Consider the following 27,692-nt stretch of genomic DNA (forward strand, 5'->3'; position numbering starts at 1 on the left):
GTTTTTTGTTAACCCTCACCCAATATTTCCCCATTGATTATTAGAGAGTGTGGAAGGGAGAGGGAGAGACACATTGATTGGTTGCCTCCTGCAAGTACCCTGACCACAGCCAGGGAACCTGCAACCAAGCTGTGTGCCCTTGACCAGAATCGAACCTGGGACCCTTTAGTCCGTGGGCTGATGCTCTATCCACTGAGCAAAACTGGCTACGGTGCCACATTTTCTCTCTCTTTTTTTAAAATTTAAATTCTTTATTATTTAAAGTATTACTTTGTCTTCTTTTCCCCCCCTTTGACCTCTCCCCGGCCACTCCCACTCCCCTACTGTCTGTGTCCATTGGTTAGGCCGGTAGTCGGCAAACTCATTAGTCAACAAAGCCAAATATCAATAGTACAACGACTGGGATTTCTTTTGAGAGCCAAATTTTTTAATCTTAAAACTTCTTCTAACGTCATTTCTTCAAAATAGACTCGCCCAGGCCGTGGTATTTTGTGGAAGAGCCACACTCAAGGGACCAAAGAGCTGCATGTGGCTCACGAGCCGCAGTTTGCCGAGCACGGGGTTAGGCTCATATGCATGCATACAAATCCTCTGGTTGATCTCTTACCCCTTCCCTCCCCTGCCTTTCCTCTGAGATTGGGTGGTCTGTTCGATGCTTCTATGTCTCTGGACCTATTTTCATCAGTTTATGTTGTTCATTTTATTCCACAAATGAGTGGGATCATATGATATTTATTTTTCTCCCACTGGCTTATTTTGCTTAGCATAATGCTCTCCAGATCCATCCATGCTATTGCAAATGGTAGACATTCCTTCCTTTTTACAGCAGCATAGTATTCCATCGTGTAGATGTACCACAGTTTTTTAATCCACTCATCTGCTGATTGGCACTTAGGCTGTTTCCAAATCTTAGCTATGGTGAATTGTGCTACTGTGAACAAAGGGGTGCATATGTCCTTTATGATTGGTGTTTCTAGTATGATGGGCTACATTTCTAGGAGTGGGATTACTGTGTCAAATGGGAGTTCCATTTTTAGTTTTTTGAGGAAACTTCATACTGTTCTCCACATGGCTGCACCAGTCTGCATTCCTACCAGCAGTGCACGAGAATTCCTTTTTCTCCACATCTTGTAGGGCACCACATTCTTGACATAAGGCTGATGTTCCCTCTTGGAATCTGCTGACTAGAATACTCTGGTCTTTCCTGTATAAGTGATACCCATTATGTATCCTTTAGAATTTCCGGTTTTAGTGTTTTTTAAAGTGAAAATCTTTTTTTTATTTTTAATGTCAGCTTTACCGCGGTATCTGTAATAATAAAAGCATAATATGCTAATTAGACCCGGCCACCTTCTGGATGAAGCTAGGGCTGCGAGGGAAGCCCGGGTCCCAGGTGCTGGAGGGAAGCCTGCAGTTGGGTGGGAGTTGGAGGGGTTTGGGGGGGAGAGAAGGCCTACTCATGCACAAATTTTGTGCACTGGGCCTCTAGTAACTGATAAAACTGTAAGACACCCGAAGGTTGTGAAGGTTGGATATTGGGTGTACACTGTGAAAGTGTTCCCCTCATCTAGTTAAAACATTCCCATCATAGAGTAAGAAAGAATCCTGATACTAACAAGCACACTGAGTGCAGACTCTTCCCAGATTATGAGAGATTATAATATTGCCTTTGGCAAATTTAGTGTTGTGTTTTTAAGCAACTCACATTTTATGGAGTCTTTCATTGACCTCCCTGCTTGTAGAAACAAGAACCTATTTCTTTTCACGGTTGCGTTTTATTTGTGTTAATACTTAATTGAACAATGCAGTTCCCGTAACAAGTGTAACCAGCACTGAAACGTTGGGGAACACAACTGCCTGTTGGCATGTTGAGTCCTGCATGCGGAGTGAGCAGAGGGTCCATGCTGTGGGCAGGGTCTTCTGGGGGCGGGGGGGGGGGGCAATTGGAGGAGGAGCCTTTGAACTTCTTCCTTCAGATTTAGTAACTGTCGCCTGTGCACCCTGGAAGTTTTCCTCTCCACGACCTGTTTCAGCTGAGAACGATTCTGAGGGGGTGCATGCTAGGGAATGTTTCCTGTATGGAGACACTAAGAGCCAGCTTCTGTGTGTGCCTCCCTGTGCAAATCGCTGGCTGTGTTTCTGTTGACCCGCCTCCTGGCGTCCCCACCTCTGCCCCCCTTCTCCCGCCACTCAGCCCGTGTTGATCTCAGTTGGGGATTCCCAGCAAAACTGCTAGTCCTGGCTTAGAAGCTACGGGAGCCATGTGAGGCCAATATAGTGCTAGGTGTGTTTGTTAGCAAAACCTGGTCTTATCTGCCCTGTTCTCGTTTCTTTATGCTTTAACATTAGAGACTTCAATTTAAAGTTCATTGTGTAGCAGGTTGTGTTTGCAGCACATGTATAGCTCTTAGCTAACCAGGGCTCAAAGTTTTGTTTTGGATTTTCAGCTTTACTGGCTTGGTATTATTCAAAGCAGGATAGTCACACTTAATGCTACCGAAACCGGTTTGGCTCAGCAGTAGAGCGTCGGTCTGCAGACTGAAAGGTCCCGGGTTCGATTCCGGTCAGAGGCATGTACATTGGTTGCAGGCACATCCCTGGTACGGGGTGTGCAAGAGGCAGCTGGTCGACGTTTCTCTCTCGATGTTTCTAGCTCTCTATCTCTCTCCCTTCCTCTCTGTAAAAAATCAATAAAATATATTTTTTTTAAAAAAAGAGTTATATATGCTTAGAGGCATCATACAGATCAAATTGAGCAAATCCAGATAGGAAGTTATTGTACATTTCCAAGTTGGCTTCGCAACTTTAACTGGAGCCGGACACTGTACTGACACTAATCTGTGTGTTTACCTGTATGTGTGCGTGCACACACACATCTGCATGTATTTCTGTATAGCTGAATCAATTACAGGTGTGTCTGTGTATATGGAGCTAAGTCCCCCCTCTTTCTCCTTCTCACAGGATACTCTACATCTCTCCAGTTGTCCTCTGTTTATTCTGGTTTCTAGTCATAACATCTCTGGTCTATGTGCTGCCTCATGACCTTCACTCAGTTTCAACTCCCACACCCAGTGGCCGTATTCTTTCACAACTCTTGCAGTTCGGATTCCTGAGAGAAGTGAACTTACTCAGTCAATCTCGCTCACTTCTGTTTACGCAGAGACCCACATGCCAGGCCCTGCACATGCCTGGAGCTAGGCTACCCTGGGAACAGGGGCCATTCTCAGGTGAACCTGATAGAGAGGCAGGGCTGCCCAGGCAGCAGGCATTGTGGGCAAGGCAGTGTCCCTTTGATTGCAGGATGGCTCGAAAGCTAAGGGCTGCCATCACAGGTGTGTGCACAGGGGTGTTTTATATATGTACAGGCGGGCCTCCCTTTGCACTATTCCGGTACGTGCAAATTTCCATTCCTGTGATAACAGCTGGAACATTAGAACCCCAATCACAAATCCCAGTGACCCTACGTATTCCTTTTCTAGGGCTGCCATACAAAATACCACAGACTGGGATTAAACAACACATTTATTTTCTCCTATTTCTGGAAGGTGGAAGTCGGAGATGAAGGTGCTGGGATGAAGGATCTGAGGCCTCTCACCTTGGCTTATAGATGGCCACCTTCTCCCTGTGTCTTCACAAGATCCTCACTCTGTGCATCTGTGTCCTAATCGCCCCTTCTGAGGACACCCGTCATCCTGGAGTAGGGCCGGCCCTGATTACCTCGTGTTAGCCTAATTCTTTAAAAGTCCTACCTCCAAATGGTCCTATTCTAAGGTACTGGGAGTTGGAACCTCAACATGTGGATTTTGGGAGGAGGGATGGGGACACAATTCAGCCCTTAACACCATGGCATCCTCCTTGTGAGTCATTGCATGAGATACAAACTCGGCTGCTGCTCTTCCGTCCACATATCACTGTGTGGGTCACACACACACATTGTGATCAGTGATCAGTGTCCGCACTCCTGTCAAAGTGAGTTGGTGATTAGTCACTGGAGCATGTTATTGGGTCCATGCACAAACAGTGAAACATGGAGTGGTGATGTCCCCTGGTCTCCCAGGGACACACCCACAGCACTCTACAGAAACAGGTAATCAGGAGAGGGAATGGCCGCCAGAGGTGAAAGGGCATCCAAGAAACGAAGAGGCACAGCAAAAGGAAGCCAAGTTGGATGTGATTAGAAAAGTTGAAAAGGGCAACGTCAGAGTGAAAATAGGACAGGTCCTGCACTTAATCACAGCACACGCCATGTTTTAAAAGTCTGCTGAATGGAAAAAGCAAGCTAAAGTCGCTTCCATGTATTTTAGTTTAAATTGCACTAGAAAAGAAACATAAAGCCACTTTGGATCTCATTTGAGCACTTACTTTGGATTGAAGACCACAATAAAAAAAATAATAATCTCAATCCATTTGCCATTTAATGTTCAGGCCACAGAGCTTCGTGGCCACCTTGAAAGACGATGGTAATCATAAGGAACCTGGTCAGAAACCTCGACTGCCGGTCAAGGCTGGTTCCCTTGGTTCAGGAGTGGACCGGCTCGGTGACTGCGGGGCAGGTGGTGGTGCGGCCCGGGCAGAGGGTGCTGCTGTGAAGTGGGCACCCAGGTGCCAAGGGCTAGTCAGGCAGGTGGTTGTGAGGATCATGACGTGTTTACTGCTGATGAGACAGCTGACAGCCCTAGAAAGAGCTCACGTGAAGAAAGCTGTGAGATGGCAACCTGGCCTTAATAGAGACTTTAGTTAAAAAGCCAGAGAGAGGAACTGAGTGCGGGCAAACTTACTAACATAAATGGGAAATGGTTGTGAAGAAAACAAAGATCTTCCAGAGAAAGTGACACCAGCAAAAAAACAAACAAACCCAAAACTTTAAAATTAAAAAGATATTTCACTACACTGAAATGGCAAAGGATACAATGTTGGAAGCTGATGCCTGGCAATTTGCCAAGGCATAGAGAAGATGTTCACTACCTATCACATTATTTAATAAGGAAAAGCCAAGTGCTTTCCCAGCACTCTTGATAAGCTTTTACCAAAAAACACCAAACATTGTAATGCTCAATGTTTCTAATGTTTTAGGATAACAAATCTTTTACCATGTTTTCATTTTCCTATACATGTGTAACGGACAGTAAGAGCTTTTAATGTTTTCGTATGAATTTGTAAAGGCCATGGAACAATAATAATTTTCCCCTCGATTATTAAAATGGCTTTGTATGGTTTCAGTGTAGAGGGTAATTTTTATGGTCCCATACGTCCATGCAAAGCAAAGGTTTCACACCTGTGTATGTATCGTTGCTGGATTGCCTTCTGAGATGTACTGTCTTATCTTCCCACTTGCATTATTCCCCTAACCCTGGTAAGCATAATTTAGCCTTTTCCTGATGGTTCAGTTGTCTTACGTGCTTCAAAGCAGATTAACATACTTGTTCAAGGTGTGGTTTATGCAGACAGACTTTCGGAGTTCAAACTCCAACTGGCTCTGCAATTTCCTTGTGTGATTTGGGGTAAGAGGTTTCGTCTCCCTGTGCCTCAGTTTTCATGTCTGTAAAGAGAGGAGAACAATAGTCCTACCTAGTAGGGTTGTTAGGGGTTTTAAGTGAGCAAATGTGCGGGAAGCACTGAGTGTGCCTGGGAGCGAAGTGAGTGATGTGGGTGAGCTGCTGCTGCTGGTGGTGAGGGTGAGGGTGGTAGAAGCGTTCACCATGCCTTGTGTCTTAAGATTTATTGACATTGAGGCTTTTTCTTTCCTCTTGAGGTGGACTCAAACTAGGATATTTTTTATTTCTGGGGTTGTTTTACTTATGTATTCTCTTCCCTTGGGCTACTAATGGCCAGTTTTTCATCTGCCTCGGGCAGAACAAGCACTGCCCTGCCCGCTCATTTGAATTGGATGCTTTCAACTATGGGGGGTGCAATGCAAGACCAGGGAACCTGTCTAGTAGTGTGTCAGCCTGGACATGGGCTCCGGTCCTCATGGACGGCCTATCACAGGGAAGCTCAGAAGAGAACCGCTTTCTTTTTTTGGCTCAGGGACCTCCAGTTCACCATTTGGTATTGTCTCCAAATGAGGCTATACTCGTGGTCATTCTGTTGTCTATTTCGAAAGATTATTCTTTGCAAGTATTGAGATTGCCCATAGTCTGTTCCCTTCTTTTGGCTTTGGGGTGTGTGTGTGTGTGTGTGTGTATCCTATATAGTAAAAAGCTAATATGCAAATTGTCCCTTTGACCAGTAGTTCAGCCACAGGGCGGGGCCAGCTGGCTGGCCAACCTCCTGCTTCCCCTCCCCCTGGCCAGCCCAGCCCAATGGGCCTTGATCGGGGAGAGGGGGGGCTGGCTTGACTCCACTCATGCATGAATTTTTACACCAGGCCTCTAGTGTGTGTGTGTGTGTGTGTGTGTGTGTGAGTGAGAGAGAGAGAGAGAGAGAGAGAGAGAGAGAGAGAGGAAGAGAAGCATCAATGATGAGAGAGAATCATTAATTGGCTGCCTCCTGCAAGCCCCACACTAGGGACCAAGCCTACAACCTGGGCATAAGTCCTGTGACCTCCTGGGTCATAGGTCAACCCTCAACCACTGAGCCATGCCCACATGTCTTCATGTACTGAGAATCCTGAAGTCCCGAGGTGGCCCAGGCCTGTCTGAGAAGCCCTGCTCAAGAGACAAGTAGGTGGAGTTCTGTCCGTGTTATGAGTTGATAGGAGGTGGATAAATGGTCTCAGGATAAGAAGACAGGACTGCATTTCTTTGAAGTCCCCATTGTTTCCTAAGCCTCTCTGAGGCTCTCAGGTTCTGTCCGGTTCTTTACTTGAGTCCATCCAAGGGAGCAGGAGCCTCACGCTGGCCTCATGTGAGAACAAAGGTGTCACTGGATTATTTGTGATGTGACTAGGTCTACAGGTGGGATGTTTGGGGTGGCCGCTATCTGCTAGATCTGGAAGGCATTCTCTGAATAAGGCATTTACTTAATGCTGCCCAAAAGATACCCTAGGGGTTCTTAGCGATCTTGTGGCTGAAATAATTTTTTTAAATATATTTTATTGATTTTTTTTGCCCCCCTTCCTCCCTCCCTCACATACCCTCCCTTCCCAGAGTTTTATGTCCATTGGTTGTACTTATATGCATGTATACAAGTCCTTCGGTTGATCTATTATCTCCCCCAGATCTTCCTCCCCTCCCCCCTGTAATTTGACAGTCTGCTTGTTGCTTTACTGTCTCTATATCTATCTTTTGGTTCATCAGTTTATAATGTTCTTTATTATCCAAAAATGAGTGAGGTCATGTGGTGTTTCTCTTTCATTGATTGGCTTATTTCACTCAGCATGATGTTCTCCAATTCCATCCAAGTTGCTGCAAATGATGAGAATTCATTTTTTATGGCAGCATAGTATTCCATTGTGTAGATGTACCACAGTTTTTGGATCCAATCATCTGCTGACGGGCACCTAGGCTGTTTCCAAATTCTGGCTATTGTAGATTGTGCTGCTATGAACATAGGGGTGTATATATCCTTTCTGATTGGTGTTTCTAGTTTCTTGGGATACTTACCTGAAATAATTTTTATCCTTCCTATGCCTTTACCTCTTCCCAGCCCCAAATTGCTTTTATCTGACATGATGATGTACTAATTTGCCTCTATTCATTTGGCTGAGCCATGGCTCCCCTTTTCCATTTCCCCCTTGGGTGTCCACATGCATCGGTCTAGTAATAATTAATGTCGTGTTTAAACATTCGCTTAAAATCTTGCTTGGCGTTGACTTGTATTGACATAACCTTCAAACACGTGGTATCTACAGAACGTGTGAAGTGCAATTAACAAGTTTTACTTGAAAAAGTTTGTGTTTGGTTTGGTTTTTGTTGCAAAACTAGGGCTAAGAAGATGGCGGATGAAGAGCATATTCGGCACTGCATGCTTTATGAGTTCCAATTAGGAAGAAAAGCAAGTGAGGCTGCAAAAAACATCTGTAGTGCCAGAAAATGCCAGTGTTGGTTTGAGAAATTTCGCGAGGGAAATTTTTCGTTAGATGACAAGAGTGGTCGAGGCCGTGTGTCCAATTTTGATCAAGAAGCTCTTCAAGCTCTTTTGGTGCAAAATCCTCAAATTACCCAACAAGAGCTTGTGACAACTTTAAATTGTTCACAAAAAACAATTTCCAATCAATTGCGTGCACTTGGCAAAGTCCAAAAGTTTGGAAAATGGGTTCCTCATGAGTTGACCGACAACAACCGTAATCAAAGAGTCACAATTTGCAGTTCGCTCCTCTCTCGTCAAAACCATTTGCTGTTTTTAGAGCAAATTGTTACTGGAGATGAACAATGGGTGCTGTATGTTAATTTGAAAAGGCGGCCTCAATGGTTGGACAAAAATGAGGCTCCGCAGCCCATGCCAAAACCTGACTTGCATGCGAAAAAAGTGATGTTGTGTGTTTGGTGGAATTTTAAAGGAATTCTTCATTATGAACTTTTACCATCTACCCAAACCATTACAAGTGCAGTGTATAGTGCCCAATTGGAAAGGTTAGCCCAAGCTTTAAGAGAAAAAGAACCCACGCTGACTAATCGGAAGGGCGTAATTCTTCACCACGATAACACACGACCGCATACTGCAAGAATCACTGCTGAAAAACTGCGCCAGTTGGAATGGGAAGTTCTCCCTCAACCTGCATATTCTCCTGATATTGCCCCTTCCGATTACCATTTGTTTCGTTCTTTGCAAAACTTACTTCTTGGAAAAAAATTTAATAATGAAGAATGCCTCAAAAATGCATTGACCGAATTTTTTGCATCAAAATCACAAGAATTTTACAACAGAGGGATTAAAATGCTTCCTGAGCGTTGGGCACAAGTAGTAGAAAACAACGGCAACTATATTGTTGATTAAATTTTGTTTTATTGTTTAAATAAATTCGATTTAAAAAAGTATTAGAAAACGACATTATTACTAGACCTAATATCTTCCTTATGACACAGGACAGTGGTCAGCAAACTGCAGCTCTGTTGACTGAGTTTGCTGACCACTGCCATAGGGAAAGGAGACAGGCTGAGTCCATTTTTGTGAAGGTGATCTAAAGTTAAACAAGACGCTGAAAAGCTCACTGTACCAGACATCCCATCAAACTGGGACTCCATTCGCTTCCCCTGCCTGGGCAGCATTGTCCGCTCCAGTTCAGTCCCCCACTCCGGGAGAGCTGGGAGTGCAGTTGGCATCTGAGTTAAGTAGCAAATTGAGTGAGGAAATGAAAGTCTATTGAATTAAAATGTCATCAGTTTTAATTGTACTGCTGAGAAAAAGAAAAAATACACACTAAAAAAAAAGTGTTTAGCCTTCAGCTTGACTCGTCTCTTTTTTAAAATATTTTTATTCAAATTAAAAATATATATAAATAAAGTTTATGAGCGCTGGCCAGGTGGGGCTCCATTGTTTGGAATGTTGCACCAACCGGGTTCAGGTTCGATTCCCAGGCCAGGGCACATCCTCAGGTTGCAGGTTTGATCCCTGGTCCGGACACACACACGAGGCAATCTGTTGATGTTTCTCTTTCACATCGATGTGTCACTCCTCTTGTCTCTAAGATCAATTAAAAAAATAGAACATGAATTAAAAACGTTTATGGATAGTTATGTTCTATATACAAGTATTTTTTTATGTTGTGGCTATCTCCTCATGAACATTTGAATGAATAGGGATTTTTGAAAAGGTTTCTAGTCATTGGCCAGGGCAAGACTGAACGTGCTACCTGTTGAAATACTGTACGGTTTGAGTTTGAGAGGAACGCTAGCAAGAAGTCACCAGTATTGTGTGTTCTGTGTTGAGGTGGCGGGATCATGTATGAGCCTGCAGTTGTTGGTTTTTTCCCCCCCCAATAATATTTAGAGAATTTGATTTCTTTCCAGGGACTTTTTTTTTATTGTTGTGGTAAAGTACACATAACAACTATTCTAAGGGTACATTTCAGCACGTGGTTGTACACCATCACTACTGCCCACTCCAGAACTTTCTCATCGTTCCAAACTGAAATTCTGTCCTCAACAATCAATAATTGCATCCCTCCTCCGTTTAACCCTTGGTAACCACTGTTCTCCATTCTCATAGAAGCGCAATCAGACATTTGCCCTTATGGGTCTGGTTTATTTCTCCTCAGGGAATTTGATTTCATGCATCCTTTCGAACAGGTTGCTTTGGGGGGTGGTACTAATCAAAACTTAGTAATTGTCCAAAGCCGTGAGTCTGAAATTCTGTATCCAAGGGCTGCTGTCTTTATAAAACCTAGTGCCTACAATGATGCCATTTTGAGCAAGAATTCCATGTTCAATTTTTTTTTTTGCTGTTTTTAAATATTCCTGTTATAAGAAAGTTTCTCATACACGAAATGTTAAATTTTCTGTAAAATTCCACTTTGTTTTTGTTACTCCTCACCTGAGGATATTTTCCCCCGTTGATTTTTGTAGAGATGGGAGGGAAGGAGAGGGGGAAAGAGAAACATCGATGTGAGAGACATCAATTGGTTGAGTTGGCTGGGGGGATAGACCCTGCCACCCAGACCCTTGACTGGAACCGAACCTAGGTCCCTTCGGTGCATGGGCTGAAGCTCTAACCACTTAGTACACCAGCCAGGGCAAAATCCCACCTTCTGTTGCTGCTGCTGCTGCAGTTGTGGTTTTGAGGATCCTTACCTGTACTTACTGGCTTCTAGGGGTGTCACAGGGGCTTGCGTGAAGTTTAAGCTCCCCAAATAATGGGATCCAGTTTAGTGAAGTGTGAGTGGTTCTCAGGAAGTGCTGGTACTGACATGACCCAATTCTTTCATGCTCAACCCTCCACTCTAACCCCACCTCCACCCCCAGCAGCATCTAGCTCTCTGGAATCCCAGAGTTTGAGTGGAGAGTGGGCATCATTTTAAGCACTTGGTTTCATTAAGATGGCAGCTCTTCGGATTCAGAATTTCAGACCCACGGCTTTGGACAATGATTAAGTTTTGATGATTACCATCCGCCAAATGCAACCTGTTCGAAAAGGATGCATGAAATCAAATTCCTCCTAGAGCGAGAAAGGGAAACGTTGCCCGTGGGCAGAAACGTGATGTTCCAGATCAGAGTGCAGCATCACAAGGCAGCCTCTCCCCATTTCCCAGCCTTAGCCCTCTCCCAGGCTTTGTCTCCTGCCCACCGCGCTGCCCCTGTCCCTCTTCCCCGAGATGGTCTGCTCCGCCCAGAGGGCCGCGCCGCGCCGCGCGTGGGCCTGGAGCCGCCGCGGGGGGCCGGGAGCCCCGGGAAACAATGCGCCCCCCGGACCGGAGCCTGGCCTTTGTGTGCTGGGCCCCGGTACCTCCTCCCGGTCCCCGGGGACCTCGGGCTGCGCTGTGCACCGGGAGGTCGGGCATCACCGCGCCCCGGCACCCCGCGCGGGCCAAGAAGATCGGGGACCAAGCCGGCTGTCTGGACCGCCTGCCTCTCCCTAAAGGATGTGGTGTGTGTCCGGTGTCTGTCCGGTGACGGGGCCCGGCCGGACCCACGTGTGGAGGCCGAGCCCGGCGCTGCCATGTGCTCGGAGGCTGCAGAGCTGCTCCTGCACCGCCTCTGCCTCTCCGGCTCTTATCACAGCCTGCACGCCGCTTCCTCACCATCCAGCCGAAGAAGGAGCCTGTCTGCATCTCGTTCTTGCCCGGCCTGTATCAGAAAAAAAAAAAAAAAAATGTATTCTTAAAAAAAAGGGGGGGGGGGAATATTTTTTTAAAAAAAAAGAAAGAGAAAGAAGGGAGGGAAAAGAGGTTGCCATCCAGTGGAGGGAAGAGTAAATTCCCAGCTTCATTCAGGAAAAAACGCAGGCTGCAATATGCTTCCCTGTTTTCCCTTGGCTGGGCCTTTTTTTCTTTCTTCTTTTTTTTTAATCACCAGAAGGGTTTTTTTAGTGACATCCGGAGCCAGGAGGGTGCGTGCGCCTTTAAGGGGGAGAAGCGCCTCACCAAACTTCGCTGTAGTTGTAGCTCGCCGCCCGCCCCGCGGAGGGCAGGAAAGTGTTAATTTCTTATTTGTACACTTTTTTTCCCCCCCGACTTCCTTCCTATTCACTTCATTAAATCTAGAGGCAGTTTCGGCATGGGAGCCGTCTGTATGTTGAATTAGGGCTCTCTCGCACTCTTGCGCAACACGTCACCAGTCGGAAACTGGGGGTTTGCTTCTGTGATTTATTTCATTATTGTGCTGGTAAAAGGTTTGGGAGGGAAATCTTGCGGGGGTAGTGTACTTTAGCATTTGTGTAGCAAGTTTTCTTTTTTTGTGGGCGCCCCCCCCCTCCCTTCCCTTAGCACTTGAGTCAGTGGAGCCAGTGGAATAAGTAATTTTTTTTTTTAATTAAAGAACAGTTTGAAATGTCCAAGAATAATTTGACTTAACATGCAGGAGTAATCTTACTCCACTCTTTTTTTTTTTTTTTTTAAGTGCTAAAAGCACCGGGAAATATTTAAGAGAATTGATTTCCATTAGAACAAGACCTTAGAAATCCCTCTACAACAAGCACTGCATATGGATGTGTTTGGGGTCTTGGGGGGGAGGAGGGAAGGATGTTTGTAGCTTGTCTGCATTCCTGCATAAAAGCCTTACTTTTAAGGGGAAGGATGGTCAGTACTTTGTGTGTGTTTCCATGTGAATCCAAAAACCTAAATTTAATAAGAATCTGCATGTATTAGCAATGGTAATAAAAATTATTTTACTAGTTCTTTTTGTAGTTTAATTGGTTTTTGCTCTTTAGCTACTTAGGTTTAGAGATTTAACAGTCCAGCTATCTCTAGCTTATGCTTTGTTTCCCCCCCCCCCATTTTTTTTTTTTTTTTTGCAAAGTTAAGGGGAGGGGGGAGAGAGTAGAAATATTCCTTCACAACTTCCCCCTCTTCGTTTAGCCCACCGAAAAGAAAAACAATGAAAAATTTTACAGCATGAAACTGAAAGTGAAGTGCCACAGTTGTTCAGGGTTTTTCTTTAAAGAATAACATATTTTATGAAAATTTTTATACTTAAGAACATGCACATTGCTTTTACTGACATGCATTTAATGAAAAAGAAATTCCTTTATTATGAAAAAAAAAATCACCTTAGAGTGCTCCAAAACCATGCAGCTTGTTTTATGAAAAAACCCTAAAAGGAGATTTCAAATACAAAAAAGAAGCATACCTTGTTTTAATTTTTGAAAGTAAATTTGAATATTAATTTGTTTCCTTATCAGCTTAATTGTTAACATGCAAGTAAGAATCAGGAACCGCCTGAGCTAAAAGAGAGAGAAAAAAATCTCTAATTCTGCTGCCTGAAATAATAAGAGGAGAAAAAAAAATATGATAAGTAGTTGTCAATATTAAAACAGGCTGAAGGAGGAAGGTTTCGGGCCTTGTGTAGTAGGGAGAATGAAACAGCAGATTTGAGTATCCACAATCCTTTCAGTATTAAATTTTCAGTGAAATAAAATTACTTGTATATGAAAACATAGCCTTTCCCCAGCTCTCTTTTTTTTCCTGATCAGCTGATGAAGAGACTAGCAGCTCGCTGCTTTGCTGGCTTGTTAATTTTATCCCCACTAACTGTGATTTCCGATAGCCGGCCTGCTGATAGTGGTAAGGTAAATATCCTTTTTCGTTGCCGTCTTGAAGATTCAGTAGAACTACATCCCGGGCATGTGTAGGTGTGTAACACATCCAAAGCCGGTGGTGTTCTCCGTGTTTCTGTGTGCAACTGGGTGCTTGGGAGCAGTACCATTAACTGTTGACAGCCTTGCATGCTGTATTTATTATTAGCATGTTCAGCTTCCAAGATTTTCGGGGCAATTTCCTTTTCTTAATCTTCGCTTAGCTGCAATGTGTTTAGCTGTATAGTGGGTGTCCTGCTTTTAGGCAAATGAATATTAATGAAAAGATATGGGGCTTTTTTTTTCTTTTTTCTTTTTCCCCCTCATAATTCATCAGATCTCGCCTTCTTCATAATGGTTATCTGAACGTTGTAGGATCGTGATAGAAATTGTCTTTTGATTATTAAGGCCTAGGCTCGGACTGTCCCTCAGGACTCTGTCTGTGTGCATGTTGCTTCTGTGGGTTTGCACATGGGAAGATGCATAGAAAATAGATTTTAAATGCCACAGGCATTTTTTTTTTTTTTAACATGCCAGGTTGTTGTGTGTTCTGCACCAGGTTTTCTTCACAAAACCTTTCTTTTTCAGGAGGCATTGTACACAAGTGAAAGAAATTATGTCTGAGCTGTAATCACTCTTTATATTGATTGTTATACTCACATGATCATAAATATTAGCCATGTTTGGTGCTGTGGAGAAATGAAGGTAATTGCCTTATGATTAGAGCTCTTTCTGCTACGAGAAAGGATTGATTAGCATTTGCATACTGGAGGCAATATTGAGAGGCAGGAGGAATAAATAACATCAGTTATTTTGTGTGAGAAGGCAATCTTGAAATATAATTTAAAGGTTTTAAAAAATATTTTTCTTTCTGTGGTTAAATACTCTTTATCTGTTGTGGTTTGGGTTTTTCTTTTTCTTTTTTTTTTTCTTTTGTGTCCCACCCACCCTCACCTCTGTTTTTTTCTTAAGTTTTGAGATTTACTAGGGGGGGAAAAAAGTTTAAACTTCTGGGTCTGTCACATGGATCTTTTAGCCATTTATGAACAGGTTTCTTTTATGCCTGGTTGTTTTTATAGCTATTTTATTATCTCTCTGCATTAGTGCTGCTGGCTCTGGTTTAAAGCAAGCGTTGGCAGGTAATTGGGGGAAAAAGAGTGTTTGTTGTTTGTGAGTGTGTGTGTTCTCCATCGGATGATTTAAGTGCATTTACAAAGGAATGTGGCTTTGTACTTCTCCGTTTCCTTGTTTACGAATGGCTATGTTCGAACAAAAATCTGGATGCAATTTTGATTTATGTTGTGAATCATGCATAAATGGATGTAAAAATCTTTAAAAAAGAAATGGTCAATGCTTACATGATTGCAGGGATGTATTCTTAAGGAATTATTTTTTTCTTCACTCATTCCCTCCCCCCCCTTTTTTTTTCTTTTTTTTTTTTTAAATTATATCTTTTCCTCTCTTACAGTGATGAGACAGTTAAGGTCTTTTTCTTCTATTGAGCCAAAATTTCAGTTGGATTCAGTTACCTTCAGACACCTGAATGTGCAAATCTTCTCATATTTGTCATAGCCTTCTTTACTGTTAGTGTTTTCAGGCCTTCAACGTATTTTGCTTATGTAACAGGCTTGGGTTAAAGATGCGTTTTATTCAATATGGTGGTCTTCCCTTTTTCTTCCTACCCCACTGATTGCTGTTAACTATTATTTTTTGGTTAGTTTCATTTTATCCTAATGAATTCAAGTTCTGTTTGTGTGTGTGTATGTATGTATGTGTTATCCTCTTGTCTTGAATTTTTCTCCTCCGTTCCCTTTCAACAGGCCATTGAAGACGGCAATTTGGAAGAAATGGAAGAGGAAGTACGGCTTAAGAAACGAAAAAGACGAAGAAATGTGGATAAAGATCCCGCCAAAGAAGATGTGGAAAAAGCTAAGAAGAGACGGGGTCGCCCTCCCGCAGAGAAGTTGTCACCAAATCCCCCCAAACTGACAAAGCAGATGAATGCTATCATCGATACTGTGATCAACTACAAAGACAGGTGAGTGTTTCTCCCCTTCCCCTTGGTCATCCTCGCCGAGACCCTGGGCCCGGCCATGGCAGAGCAGGCGTTACTGGGGTGTGGAGTGGGGCTGGTGCATCCTTCCTACTTAGCGTTCTGTGGCTCTCGCTCAAAGGTCTGTTCAAAATGGCCACTACTGCTGTCTCGTCTGATGTTTGATGGCTGTTTGGAAACAGGAGTGTAGATTACAAAACCAAGAATACAGTCTGAACTGGAGAAGGAGTCTTATGGATCTCTGAAATAACCATCAGGGATGTGGAAGGGTCGAAACCATAAAGGGAAATTATACTTCCGGGTTGAGTTGTTAGAAAAAGAATGGTCCTGGCATATTTAACGTAAATATTTCATGTGAAGACTCTGTTTACAACCAAACAGGTGCTTCATCGAAGTTACCTCTCCTCCTTTCCTCCCAACATTTCTGGACTCTCTTGTCTGACCACTCGCTTGAGCTATCTTCTTCTCCCCACTAATGCTATGTAGACAGCATATGGGAAAACGTTTGCCTCTTTTTCATGGAACTTTTGAATGTGAATTTTGAGAAATCTGTCCTGGATACTCTCCCCACACCATTTTAAACAACGAACAATTATTTGAAAACCAAAGCAGAGGTGCTTGAGGGTATCAGCTCGCTACAGTAGATAAATCTAGTTAGGCTACATTCTGGTGAGTTGATTTGGTGTCCACTTGATCATCATGTGATGCAGTTTTAATGGGACGATCACATCTCATTCCTATGAAAAAAATTGATAGGAAACAAAACAAACATTTTATTTCTCTAAATTGCATATGGTATTGATCATTTTAGTTAGCAATATATATATATATATATATATATTTTTTTTAATTTTATTTTTACATTAACTAGTGTTGCTCTGTATTTCTGGAAGTGTTTAAAATGAAGAACTAAGTTGTGATCTTAGTTTTTCATTGTGACTTTAGCGAATGTGTTATTCTAGGGAGAGAATGTCATTTTAAAGATTAAATAGTCACAAAAGCAAGAAACTTTCAAACATGGGGTCTTATTGTTAAGTTTTTATTATTTACTCTATATTGTTATTATTTTTCAGAAGTGGTGACGAGTGAGTGAGTGGGAGGAGGTGTGTGTGTGAAGGGTCAGAATAACTTGCCCCTCTTTACCGACCAGGTCTTGTTGGTCTCCTGCTTCCTAGTTTTACTATCCGCCCCCCCCCTCTTTTTTTTTTCTTCCTTTTTTTCAGAATTCTGAAGTAGCCGTAGGGGACAGCCCTGTTATATTGGATCTGAGTGAGCTACTTATTGACACAGGGGAATGACAGCAATTCAGGGAGGAAAAATTGGCCAGATGTCCATTCTTTTACTACATGAACAGCAAACTTCCTTATAAATCAAAAGTCAGGAACTCTGTCAAGTTTCTCTTTACCCCCAACCCTATGGGTAGGTTTGCAGAAGGCAGAACAGTTTGCATCCAGGAAACTGGCTTGGACTGTGACGCCTTATTAGCCCCTGGTTTAAAGAACAAAAATAGAGAATGTCACTCTGCATATACTTCTAACTCTTCTGGCCCTTTGTGTCTCTGACCAGGTGTGCCTGGGTCTCTGACAGGCATCTGGTCATTACCTGTTGTGAGTGAGGGTAGGGCTGCTGTAGTGCTGAGAACAGCCAAGGAAGTCCTGGGAGGCCAGGCCTTATATTCCCGGGATGGCTATCTCCTGCTTCATGGCATGAAAGAGGTGACCAGCCAGTGAACCACAGATGGTTTTATTTCATATTTCACATAGTTGGGTGTTTGTTTGTTTGTTTTTTAATAAAACTTTAGAGGTGGTGGTGGTTGTTCTACCCCCTTTTTGAAAAACCTAAATATCTGGCAGCAATCTACCCAACTTGCCCTCCGGCAGCAGCTGCTCAGGGTGAGGAAGTGGCTGCCTCCTCTGCCGGCTGTCTGTCTGTCTGTCTGTCGTGCTCTGGTTTGTCACAGTCCCCGTCACGCCACGCACGGCCCCTCCTCCAGGAGGAGTGCCTGTTCCCGTGCAGCACCAAGCTCCTCACACCCGGCCCCTCCGCTCCTCGCTGTCCCCTGCTGGCTCCACAGCCTTCGGAGTGTGTGACTTAGGGATGTCCATGGCTGTGGGCTGACCGCTTTCCTAGAAACCACCCAGAGAGGCAGAGGTCAGGCCACTTAAAGGTCAGCTAGGCAGAGTGCGGCCGTTGAGAGCACCAGCGCCTCTCGTGTTTCATATCAAACAGATGAAAGTGAGGGCCAGTTGGATTTAAAACCTAAATGTAAAAGGTAAAAAAAAAAAAATAAAAAAAAAAAAGATAAATTGAGAAAATGATTTTCAAATTTGACTACATCAACATTTAGAACTTGTAGAGATTTTTAAAAAACAGTCTACAAGATATGTGTTTTCACCATGTACAAAAGGATAATATTTACAACAAATTAAGACTGCTCTGTGGCTCAATAAGAAAGATAAGAGCATTCTGATTTAACTATCAATACGTGTGTTTGAATCCTAACCCTAGCATTTCCTGGGGTTGGGGGTGAGCAATTTACTTAGCCTCCCGGAGCCTCACTTTTCTTATCCACAAAATGGAATAATTACTCACCTGTCTCTTGAGGTGTTAGAGGATTTGATGAGTGAATACAGCTCAAGGCTTTTGGACAGTTTAATAAGGAATCATTAGCTTTTCAGACTGTGTAGAAGAAGCCACGGGGGTGAGTGGGGCTCGGCGCACAATAAAGTCAGTGTCCTTGCTGACAGGTTTTCCATCTTTTTCTTTCCAGAAAACACACTTTTTGGGGGACTGGCTATTGAGCAAGCTTTCAGTTGTGTGGTAGTGGAAGGAGAGTTACATACTTCAGCATGCAGACATTGAATAGTCCCCCCAAAACCCCCTCTGGTTTTATTTATTTATTTTATCTTTCCTTTGAAAAGTACCCCTCTAAGGTCGATTCTGTTAGCTCCCACATTTTAGGCACATGCTGGGGAATATGCATGAAATGTCCCACCACTGCGTGTTTCATGTACATTTCATGTCAATAACCCTCTAGAAAAAGCACTTACTCTATTTATACTGTTTTTTATTTTTTATTTCTCTTACCAAACTTGGTGTTCAAGTAGGAGGCGCTCAAATTAGGAGGGCTGTAATTAGATATGTTGTCATATTTTTGGTTGGATTTAGAGCACGCTGCTGGGAAACGTACCTCCCTCTCCGTGTGTTCAGATTTTTGCATCCTTAAAGTCAGCTTCTAATATAGTAACTCAGCCCGCCGGGAAAGGAAGCACCACCTGTGCTAACCTGCCTCCCGTCACCCCGGTCTGTGTGAGAGCTCCGTGAGGGGTGCACAGTAGCAGTGTAGTAGGCAGGACCTGCCATCTATATTTAATTGATATGTAAGAACTAACTATCTCTCACGAGACAGTTTCTCACTGCCGCCCCCGCCCCCCAACGTTCTTCTATGATTCTGGGACAGATGTATCTTCTTGTAAATAAAGGACCTGGATCCTGATGTACGCATCTGTTGGTTGCCTGTGTTTCCGGCACCAGGTCTCATTTTAAAAGGTCACCCCAAAGAGCCAGTGCTGTGGGGTTCATCTTTCGGCAGCGGTTGCTGTTGAGGTAGCGCTGGTCTGCTGCTCCCGGTTCCCACCGCCCCACCGGGTATTTCCCCAAACAGAAACCTCTGTCCAGTAGTGTCAAGAAGGCTTTGCTCTGACTTGTTTTAGCATGTTTTGTTTTCTGTTGATTTAGGAGACTTTTAAAACCATATTCTCAGTTTATGTGATATTTCTCCTAAGACTATTTCTTTCTTTTTTTTGTTAAGACTATTTCTTTGAAAATGAATTCTACCTGATTTGCATCTGTACCCTGTAGGCATTGTCCCCGGGCTGAGATGTAGAACATGATTCTGAAGAGTAGGGTAGGGTAGGACTATTCCAAGTTTAGAGACGTGGCTTCTAGTGTTGACCTGAGAAAAGAGAGATTCCTAGAGTGATTCTTTTTTTTTTTTTTTTTTTTTAATATACTTTATTGATTTTTTTTTACAGAGAGGAAGAGAGAGAAGGATAGAGAGTTAGAAACATCGACGAGAGAGAAACATCGATCAGCTGCCTCTTGCACACCCCCTACTGGGGATGTGCCCGCAACCAATGTACATGCCCTTGACCGGAATCGAACCTGGGACTCTTCAGTCCGCAGGCTGATGCTCTATCCACTGAGCCAAACTGGTTTTGGCACCTGGAGCGATTCTTAATATTGGGAGGGCTTTTATCTCTGCCTGGTCCAACTTCCCACAACCCATCTGTCGTCCAGCCTCAGTGTGGACATGCTTGGCATTAGCTCCAGTGTTAGGAGACAGGCCACCACTGAGCACAACTGCCATTTCCTGCAGTAAGATGGATTCAGTCCCCTGACTTCTGTATGTTCTACTCAGACCTTCGGAGAGTCTAAGAAATGTCCTTTAAAACATCTGTAAACACATTCACCCCAGGACATCCTTCTCCAGGCTGACACACCTCGCCCCGCTATCTGCTATCCAAGGAGCCTACAACTTGCACCACCCTGGTCCCCGACTTCAGCACATTCCTCTTCCTTAGTGTCCCATTTAACACGTGGCACCCGGAGCATCACATGGATTCTGCGGGCCAATTGCAGGGTGGTTAGCTGTCTTACTCCGAACACCAGGATCCTGTTAACATAACTCAGGAGGGTGTTAACTTCTAACAGCAGCTTTGACACAGAGTTAACTCGCGTGAACATGTGACTTGTTGGAAAACTCCTCCTCACCCAAACACGCAGACAGCTCTTTTCTCTCGCTGGAATGCTGTTTCTTTTCTTTTCTTTTCTTTTTTTTGAGCCTGCACCTACTGATATTATTCTTATCCCCATGCAGTTCCAGTTAACTGATGTTTTGTTTTCTCATTCTAGTCTACTGATCTATCTGAATTTTTGTGCCTTTTAAAAAAAATCAGACTTACTTCCTTGTCTTCCTAAGTTTCATTGGTCATCTGAAAATTTGCTATAGACTATTGCTGAACAATGGCTAAAAGGCAAAGGACAGGTCTCTATCATGCCCCCAAAAATCACTGCCGGTTGACACGGATTTATTAACCAGCAATCCTTAAAGTTGATTAGCCACGTGACCACGCTGTCACGTCACCCACGTTCATCCCTTTTCTCAAGGTTATCCAGAAGGGCTGAAACCAAGACATGGCACATATATGGCCTCCAATCTATCCACGTAGGATCCCCGCTGAAAGAAGGAAATGAGGTTCGCTTGCCATGGCTTTTTCTGAGAGACCCCCTTCTGGTTCTTAATGGCATTATTTATCTTCTCTAAACAGCCCGATGGCACCTGAGTCATTTCTCCTAAGTTTTTAGCAAGGGTACACTTCTAGCAGAGCAGTCTCCAGTTCCTTTTCTCCTTTTGAGCTGGGGGACATTTGCTTATCTTGGCTCTTCTGATTCCATTTCTGTTCTCTGGTCTCTTAACCATTATTAGCAGGAGCAACCTACACACCATCTCAGGATGTAATTAGTTTGTAACTGGACACTTGAACGCATTTGAAGGGTCTTGATAAGCTTTCTATCCACTCTCCTATCAGTAGCTTTTGTTCAGCCTTTATTATGCCTTGCTTTTTAAATCTGAGCATTGTTCTCCTTCCCAAAGAATCTGGAATCGGTATATGAGGTCATTGTCGCCTCCTCCCTCCATCAAGTCTTACAAGTTGTTAGACTTGTAGCAGGAGTATTTCCTGAGTTCGGGGCCTGTGGTTGTGAAGGGCCTGGACCTGAGGCCCACCAGCTTTGAGAAAGCACACAGGGAAGCAGTGGGAGAGGCTGGCACTATCTGCCTGGCCTATCTGGACACAGCCCTGGTACAGAGCACAGTGGCAACCACAGGACTTTTCTCTCCCTAGGGCTCTTCAGGCTCTGCTCTGTTTCCTGAACATGGACTGTCTTCCTGCCCCTTGTTTTAGTTAGCCCAGATTCTATATGAACAAGCCTTAGCTTGTTCTGAGTCCTACCTAGTTCTTTTTGTACTGTAGAACATCATTTGTTTATTGCATTCTCCCCCTCCCCCACCCGACCCTCACCCCCCATTTCCAGCCCTGTACTGCTCAATAGGGCCAGAGTGCTTCCTGCCTCCATGGGCTCACCATGTGGTGGGGTGGCCCTCCCAGCCCACGTTACTGAGCAGGCAGTAGACTGGGGAATTCAGGGAAAGGGGGGTCATGTGAGTCCATTATATGAGGCTACAATGACATCTCATGTTTATGGTCACTTTTAGGGGGGAAATGATGTATATGGACTCATTTAATTCATATATATGCTGAAAAGGCATTGGCTAGCATTTCTCTCATTTTGAGTAAAGCTTTACTGCTATTTTGAAGGTTCACAGGTAGTTAACTCATTCTTCAGAAGGGATGGACTCTCATTAAAAAGCATTGCATTGTTCCAAGATGTTTCTCCAAAGTGCCTTACCTGAAGGGCGTTTAGGTACTTGCCGTCTTTCCCAAGTTGATTCATCCCAAGGCTTCATGAGATTGTGTGTTTTTTTCACATTGTTTTTTTTTGAAAATAGGCTTGTAGTAAATACATTCTTAAAGCCACATCCATGCCATTATGTAATATTCTTTTTTGTCACTTTGTGTGTGTGTTTTTTAAATTATTTTTTAAAATATATTTTATTGATGTTTTAGAGAGAGGAAGGGAGAGAAAGAGGGACACAGAGCTAGAAACATCGATGAGAGAGAAACATTGACCAGCTGCCTCCTGCACGCCCCCTACCGGGAATGTTCCCGCAACCAATGTACATGCCCTTGATGGGAATCGAACCTGGGACCTTTCAGTCCGCAGACCGACGCTCTATCCACTGAGCCAAACTGGTTTCAGCTGCTTTGGGGTTTTTGTTTGTACTTTTTTTTGCGCCACGCCAGTCAGATTGCCGACCTTCTGGGTAGTAGCTGTGTCCCCAGGTACCCCTTACCAGCCCCATTGAAAGTTATTCTGCGGGAATTTCCTTTGTTCAGACCTCACACACCCAGTGAGCTGTCACTTCTGTCACTCTCAGACCACAGAACCGTGCCCATCTCCCCTCAAACGATTTGCATTGTGGTCTGTAGAATGTCTCAGACAGCGTTTGTCGTTCGCAGGTTTCTCTTCCATCACTCATACTTTCAGAGGCGGCACAGTCTATTTTGGCTTCTGCATCCCCTTGGTTAACACCGTCATCAATTCAATATCCCCTAAGTGCAATGATAAAAGCATTTCCCATTCTGTAACTTACTCCTAACATGCACTCAGATACCAGGTTTACTACACACGCACGCACAGGCACACACACACATCTCCCCAGCTCACCTCTTCTCTGCCTCCGGGCACCTGTCGTTCTCAGTGCCCTCCCTCCAGTGGCAGGCCTGGCCTGGGACAGCATGGCCTGCCTGTGTCCCCCGTCTCCAGTCGCCCGTCATTCTGACTTTCTCCTGGATACTTACCTGAGCATTTCACACGGTGACTTAGGAACTTCAACAGCTTCCCGTTGCACATTCCAGTAGCCTGCCTGATGATCCAACTCCTACCCTGGGGAAGATGGTCTTCCACCATCTAGCCTAGCGACCTTTCCAACTTGGTTGTCCTCCATGCCACCCCTTCTGTTTCAGACATTCCCAGCTACTTCTCCATAGCCTGCACTGCGCCTGCATTCTCTGCCTGGGCTTTGCCCGCTCTGCCATGCCTCCACTAGCCTAGGGCGGCACTGGCAGTGCCTCTCAGTAGGGATCCCTAAGTAGCCATGCCTGGGCCTAGGATGCCAATAGGCTCTAGGGTAAGATTTCGATGTGGTGGTGGGGGGGAGGGGGGGTCCCCCCTCCAGATTTGTCATACCTCCCCTAACCAGTTTGGCTCAGTGGATAGAGCGTCGGCCTGCGGACTGAAAGGTCCCAGGTTGGATTCCGGTCAAGGGCATGTACCTTGGTTGCGGGCACATCCCCAGTGGGAGGTGTGCAGGAGGCAGCTGGTCAGTGTTTCTCTCTCATTGATGTTTCTCTCTCATTGATGTTTCTAACTCTCTATCCCTCTCCCTCCTTCAATAAAATACATGGGGGGGAAATTAAAAGACCTGTCACACTTGTCAGGCCCTTCTCTGCCCCCACACAAAGGGACCCCAGCACAGCCGTTTCCAAACCCTCAAGGGCAGAGGCTCCCTGGAACTCTCAGAAGGGACCCTGGTCGTTTCCGGGAGCTGTTGGAAGGGAAGAGAGCTCCGGGAAGTAGAACCCACTCCCCAGGAGTGAGGTTCAGAACTGAGTCTGGCAGTTGTTTGGGGCTCCCACCACTAGTATGTGCTGGTGCCGTCACCAACTGCGGCCTCTGTGCAGGGTTCAGGGCAGCTTTCCCAGGTAAGTATTTTCCCCGTTTGCCAATGAGGAGCTAGACTGGGATAAGCTAAAGCTGCTTTCCTATGGTCTTCCATCCCCCCTGCACTCCTACCCTCACCCCCCATCCCCCACTGCTTCTAGAGCAGTGGATGGAGTGGAGGGAAGTGGGACCAGAGTAGTAGACATTTCCATGTTTGAGAGAAGCGGGAAAAGTCCCAAAGGAGGAGGAAAATCCTGGAGAAGTATTTATTTTTCCAGAACGAGGTTCCAGACATAACCCCGTGTGACCTTCCTGTGAGGTGGGCAGGGCAGGTAGGTGAGGCGACTGAGGCTCAGAGAGCGACATGAATGGCCCAAGGTCGCCCAACCTAGGAGGCAGGAGCCAGGCGGGACAGGTACCCAGGTCTTCTGACGCCGGTGTTCTTTCTACTCTACCGCAGGTGTAACGTGGAGAAGGTGCCCAGTAATTCTCAGTTGGAAATAGAAGGAAACAGGTCAGGATCTGTCTTGTATCCCCGTGTCTCTAAATTACAGGTATCCCTTCACCAAACCAGCCGATTCCTCAGAGGTCCCTCCCGGGGGCCCCTCCTCGGAGTGCGGGACACCCGCTGTGGCTTCTAGGGTTGTGTGCAGTGTTTCCATCTGGGGTGTCCATTCTCTGAGTGCACGTCTGACCAAGGCGCCCCCAGCACCTCAGCCATGGGTTTCTGCGGCTTCCCCCTCCCTCTGAGCGCAGCTTCTGTCGCACCCTGCGGGCCTCCTCGCTCTGCTTTGGAAGCTCCGCTCCATGGCAAGCAACGTGGTGCTTGGGTCTCCCGCGGCGGGGGCGCTGTGCCTGGCATTCTGCAGCGACAACCTGGCTGGGCAGGGTTCAGGGTGCGACTTCTGACTTCCCTGCCGCCTGTGGTCCTGGGTGTTCTGAGCCAGTCTGTAACCTCTGTGTGCCTTCGCTTCTGTCCGATGCAAAGTGGAAATGCTTTCCTCCCAGAGATCTCGTGAGAATGCGACGATGTCAGCTGAGAGGGATTTGCATGATTTACCAGGTTTGGGAGTTGTTGTGAAGACACTGGAAGTAGCATTTCTTTTCCCCTTTCAGTCGGCCTGTACCTTTAAGAAAATATCACTAGGATACTTAACGTCTCTTTTCCACATTTGTCTAATGTCCTTTAGGGCATCACCGTCCCCACTAGGTTAGGATCCCACTTAGGGCCAAGAGGAAAGAGATGGGGAGCATCCTGTGTTTCAGGATGGAGACCGATCACCAGCTGTGGCATTGTCCTGTGCCGAAGGAGGTTAAACGTGGGGGTCACTTGTACCTACCCACAGTCTGTGTGGAGGTGAAACCACTGGGCACCGTTGGTGTTCAGTAAATATTCGTCAGTCCCGGAAGCCAGACACACCATCCATCGTGTGTACTGAGAGACGTCAGTTGTGCTCTGTTTTTGCCACTGTAACAGCGAACTCGGTTTGGGTTTGAATTTTGGGGTTGAAACAATAAGTACTTGACTTTATTATGTGTGCAGTTTCAATAATGAACCGACAGGTAAACGCTCTACCCACAACACAGGACGGAGGCTTTCAGGTCTAAATGGTACTACACACCCAGCCCAGGGAACAAGGACAGATGGCTATTCTTCCCTTCTCCCATCGCCATGGCCATGTGACCATGGACAGTGGGTTGATAACCACCTTAAAGGGTATTGCAAGCCTCCAGTGCCATTTCTGGGCTCTCTGAGGAGACAACGTGACTGCAGGTGGTTGGGACCTAGATAAGTAAATGCATCGTTACGGAAGACGTGTGTGATCTGTAAGTTCCAGAGCCCTAGCAGGGGGCTGGGGTTTGCTTCCTCGGGCTCTGGGTCTCTTTCGTCCTTGACTCTCGCATTTGCTTCCTTTCCCCATTAGCCTGAGCTTACATGTTCGGAGGTTGTATTCTGATGAACACATTTTTTTAAATTACTTTTTAATTCCTTTCTTTGTGTGTTCAAAGGTACTGAGTGTTTTCTGTTCAATCCCTGTGCAAGTGTTGAGGATGGGAGAGAAATGAAAGAGCTCTATAAAGTAATAATGGATACCGAGGATGAGCAATATATGTGTATATGTCTATGCATGGGGTGGGAGGGGAGGAATGGGGCAGGGATAGGGAAAGCTTCCAGGGGGAATCCCCCCAGGAGACGGTGGCAGGGAGGAGGAGGCAAAGGTACTCAGGCCCGTGTGTGCAGGCAGCTGTGGAAGATGGGAAAGCAGGACCCTTACAGGGCCACACAGACCGTAGTAGGACTGGGCCATCGGGCACAGGGAAGAGGGACATAGCATGGGACGTGGTAATAGGTAAGATGACGAGAATAAAACCTTAGAGGTGTGATTGATAGGATTTAGGGGCAGACTAGATGTGAGAGGAGGAAGATAACTTGGATCTCTGTCCTGAGTGGTAAGTGAATGGTGTCATTTACAGAAATGCATGTGAAATGAAAACGTGGCATATGCATGCCTGTGTTTGCACGTGTGTGTGTGTGTGTGTGTGTGTGTGTGTGTGTGTAGCTACCCAGCCCCACGTACTCCATCCCAGGAAATCTAAATTCTCTCCATAGCTATTAACAGCCTCTGACGTTGTGATTATGTTGTTAGTATTGACTGTCCCTTCAGGACCAGCCAAGAAGCTCTTTTAGACAAATTTTATTTTTAGCCGTGCTGGCACCAGACGGTCCATATGTCTTTAAATGCTGTAGAGGGGCTGTGACTTTGGAGCCCAGGCCCAGGCACTTTGCACTTAACACCCTAATTAGATTATAGAGAGATGGCCATGAAACAGGAATGTGACCGAGTGGATACACCTTTCCTGTAGCTTCTTGGAAAATTCCCAGTGCAGTTAGAGGCTCTGCATGTCAAGTAACCTGGTGAACTTGGTTTAATCCAGTGTTTCCCAAACTCATTTGACCAGTGGAAACACACACACACACACACTTTCAAGGAACACTGTTAGCAATCCATTAAGCTTACTGTGTTCCATGGATGACACTTTGGGAAGTGTTGACTGTATGCTCAGTAGCTGGATTTAGTCCAGAGAGAATCTGCTCAGGGAGACCTGGATTCTAGCACTGTTTTGCCCTTGTTGCTGGAATGGACTTCTTCGACCCCTGGTGACTTGACACTTAACTAATGTTGCTCAGCCAGCAGGCAGGCAGGCCACAAGTCACCTTCGTCTGTTTGCTCTCCGTGGGGCCAGAGGCCTCCCCCAGGCTTCCGGCATTAGCCTGGCCCAGATGCCCAGGGTCTGTGCCTCTCCGGGCTGCAAGCTCGTCCCAGTAACTGGTGTCATTTATCAATGTTTCCCAAAGTGTGGTACGCGTACCCCCAGGGGTATGGGAAGAGTTTGGTGAGGGGTACGCGTTGCACCGGACGGAGTTTGGTGGGGATATGCACTGCACCGTGCTTAGCTGCGTCTAATTCTACGTTCTCATGAGTACGAGGGGTACTCAGCGTTACGAAAATTATAGAAGGGGTACACATATGTCAAAAGTTTGGGAAACACTGATTTACATGAATGGCCTCCCGGAGAGAGGGAAAGGAGACCCAGCTGGAAATAACTGTTCTATAAACTGTCTTTACCACAACAACTCCACAAGTGTTTTCCTCAAAAAATGGATTGCACCAAAAGAAGACAG

General features: G+C 45.2%; 1 protein-coding gene across 8 annotated transcripts in view; it reads left to right on the forward strand.

The window, feature by feature from the left end:
• Positions 1 to 27,692, forward strand: part of SMARCA2 (SWI/SNF related, matrix associated, actin dependent regulator of chromatin, subfamily a, member 2) — a 169,228-nt gene that overhangs the window by 126,766 nt on the left and 14,770 nt on the right. For 5 of the 8 annotated variants that reach the window (XR_006741294.1, XM_036433911.2, XM_045580153.1 and 2 more), the window contains 2 exons: positions 15,429 to 15,646; positions 24,468 to 24,521. Coding sequence is in view for 6 of the 8 variants with exons in the window: in XM_036433911.2 (XP_036289804.1) it covers positions 15,429 to 15,646; positions 24,468 to 24,521 (272 nt within the window). In the remaining 2 variants the exon portion in view is untranslated. Of the gene's footprint in view, positions 1 to 13,506; positions 13,603 to 15,428; positions 15,647 to 24,467; positions 24,522 to 27,692 lie in introns of those variants that run through there. The other 3 variants (XR_004987180.2, XM_036433913.2, XM_036433915.1) reach the window with 2 other exon arrangements.

The sequence above is a fragment of the Pipistrellus kuhlii genome, unplaced genomic scaffold, assembly GCF_014108245.1.
Source record: "Pipistrellus kuhlii isolate mPipKuh1 unplaced genomic scaffold, mPipKuh1.p scaffold_m20_p_12, whole genome shotgun sequence".
NCBI classification, from domain to species: Eukaryota; Metazoa; Chordata; class Mammalia; order Chiroptera; family Vespertilionidae; genus Pipistrellus; species Pipistrellus kuhlii.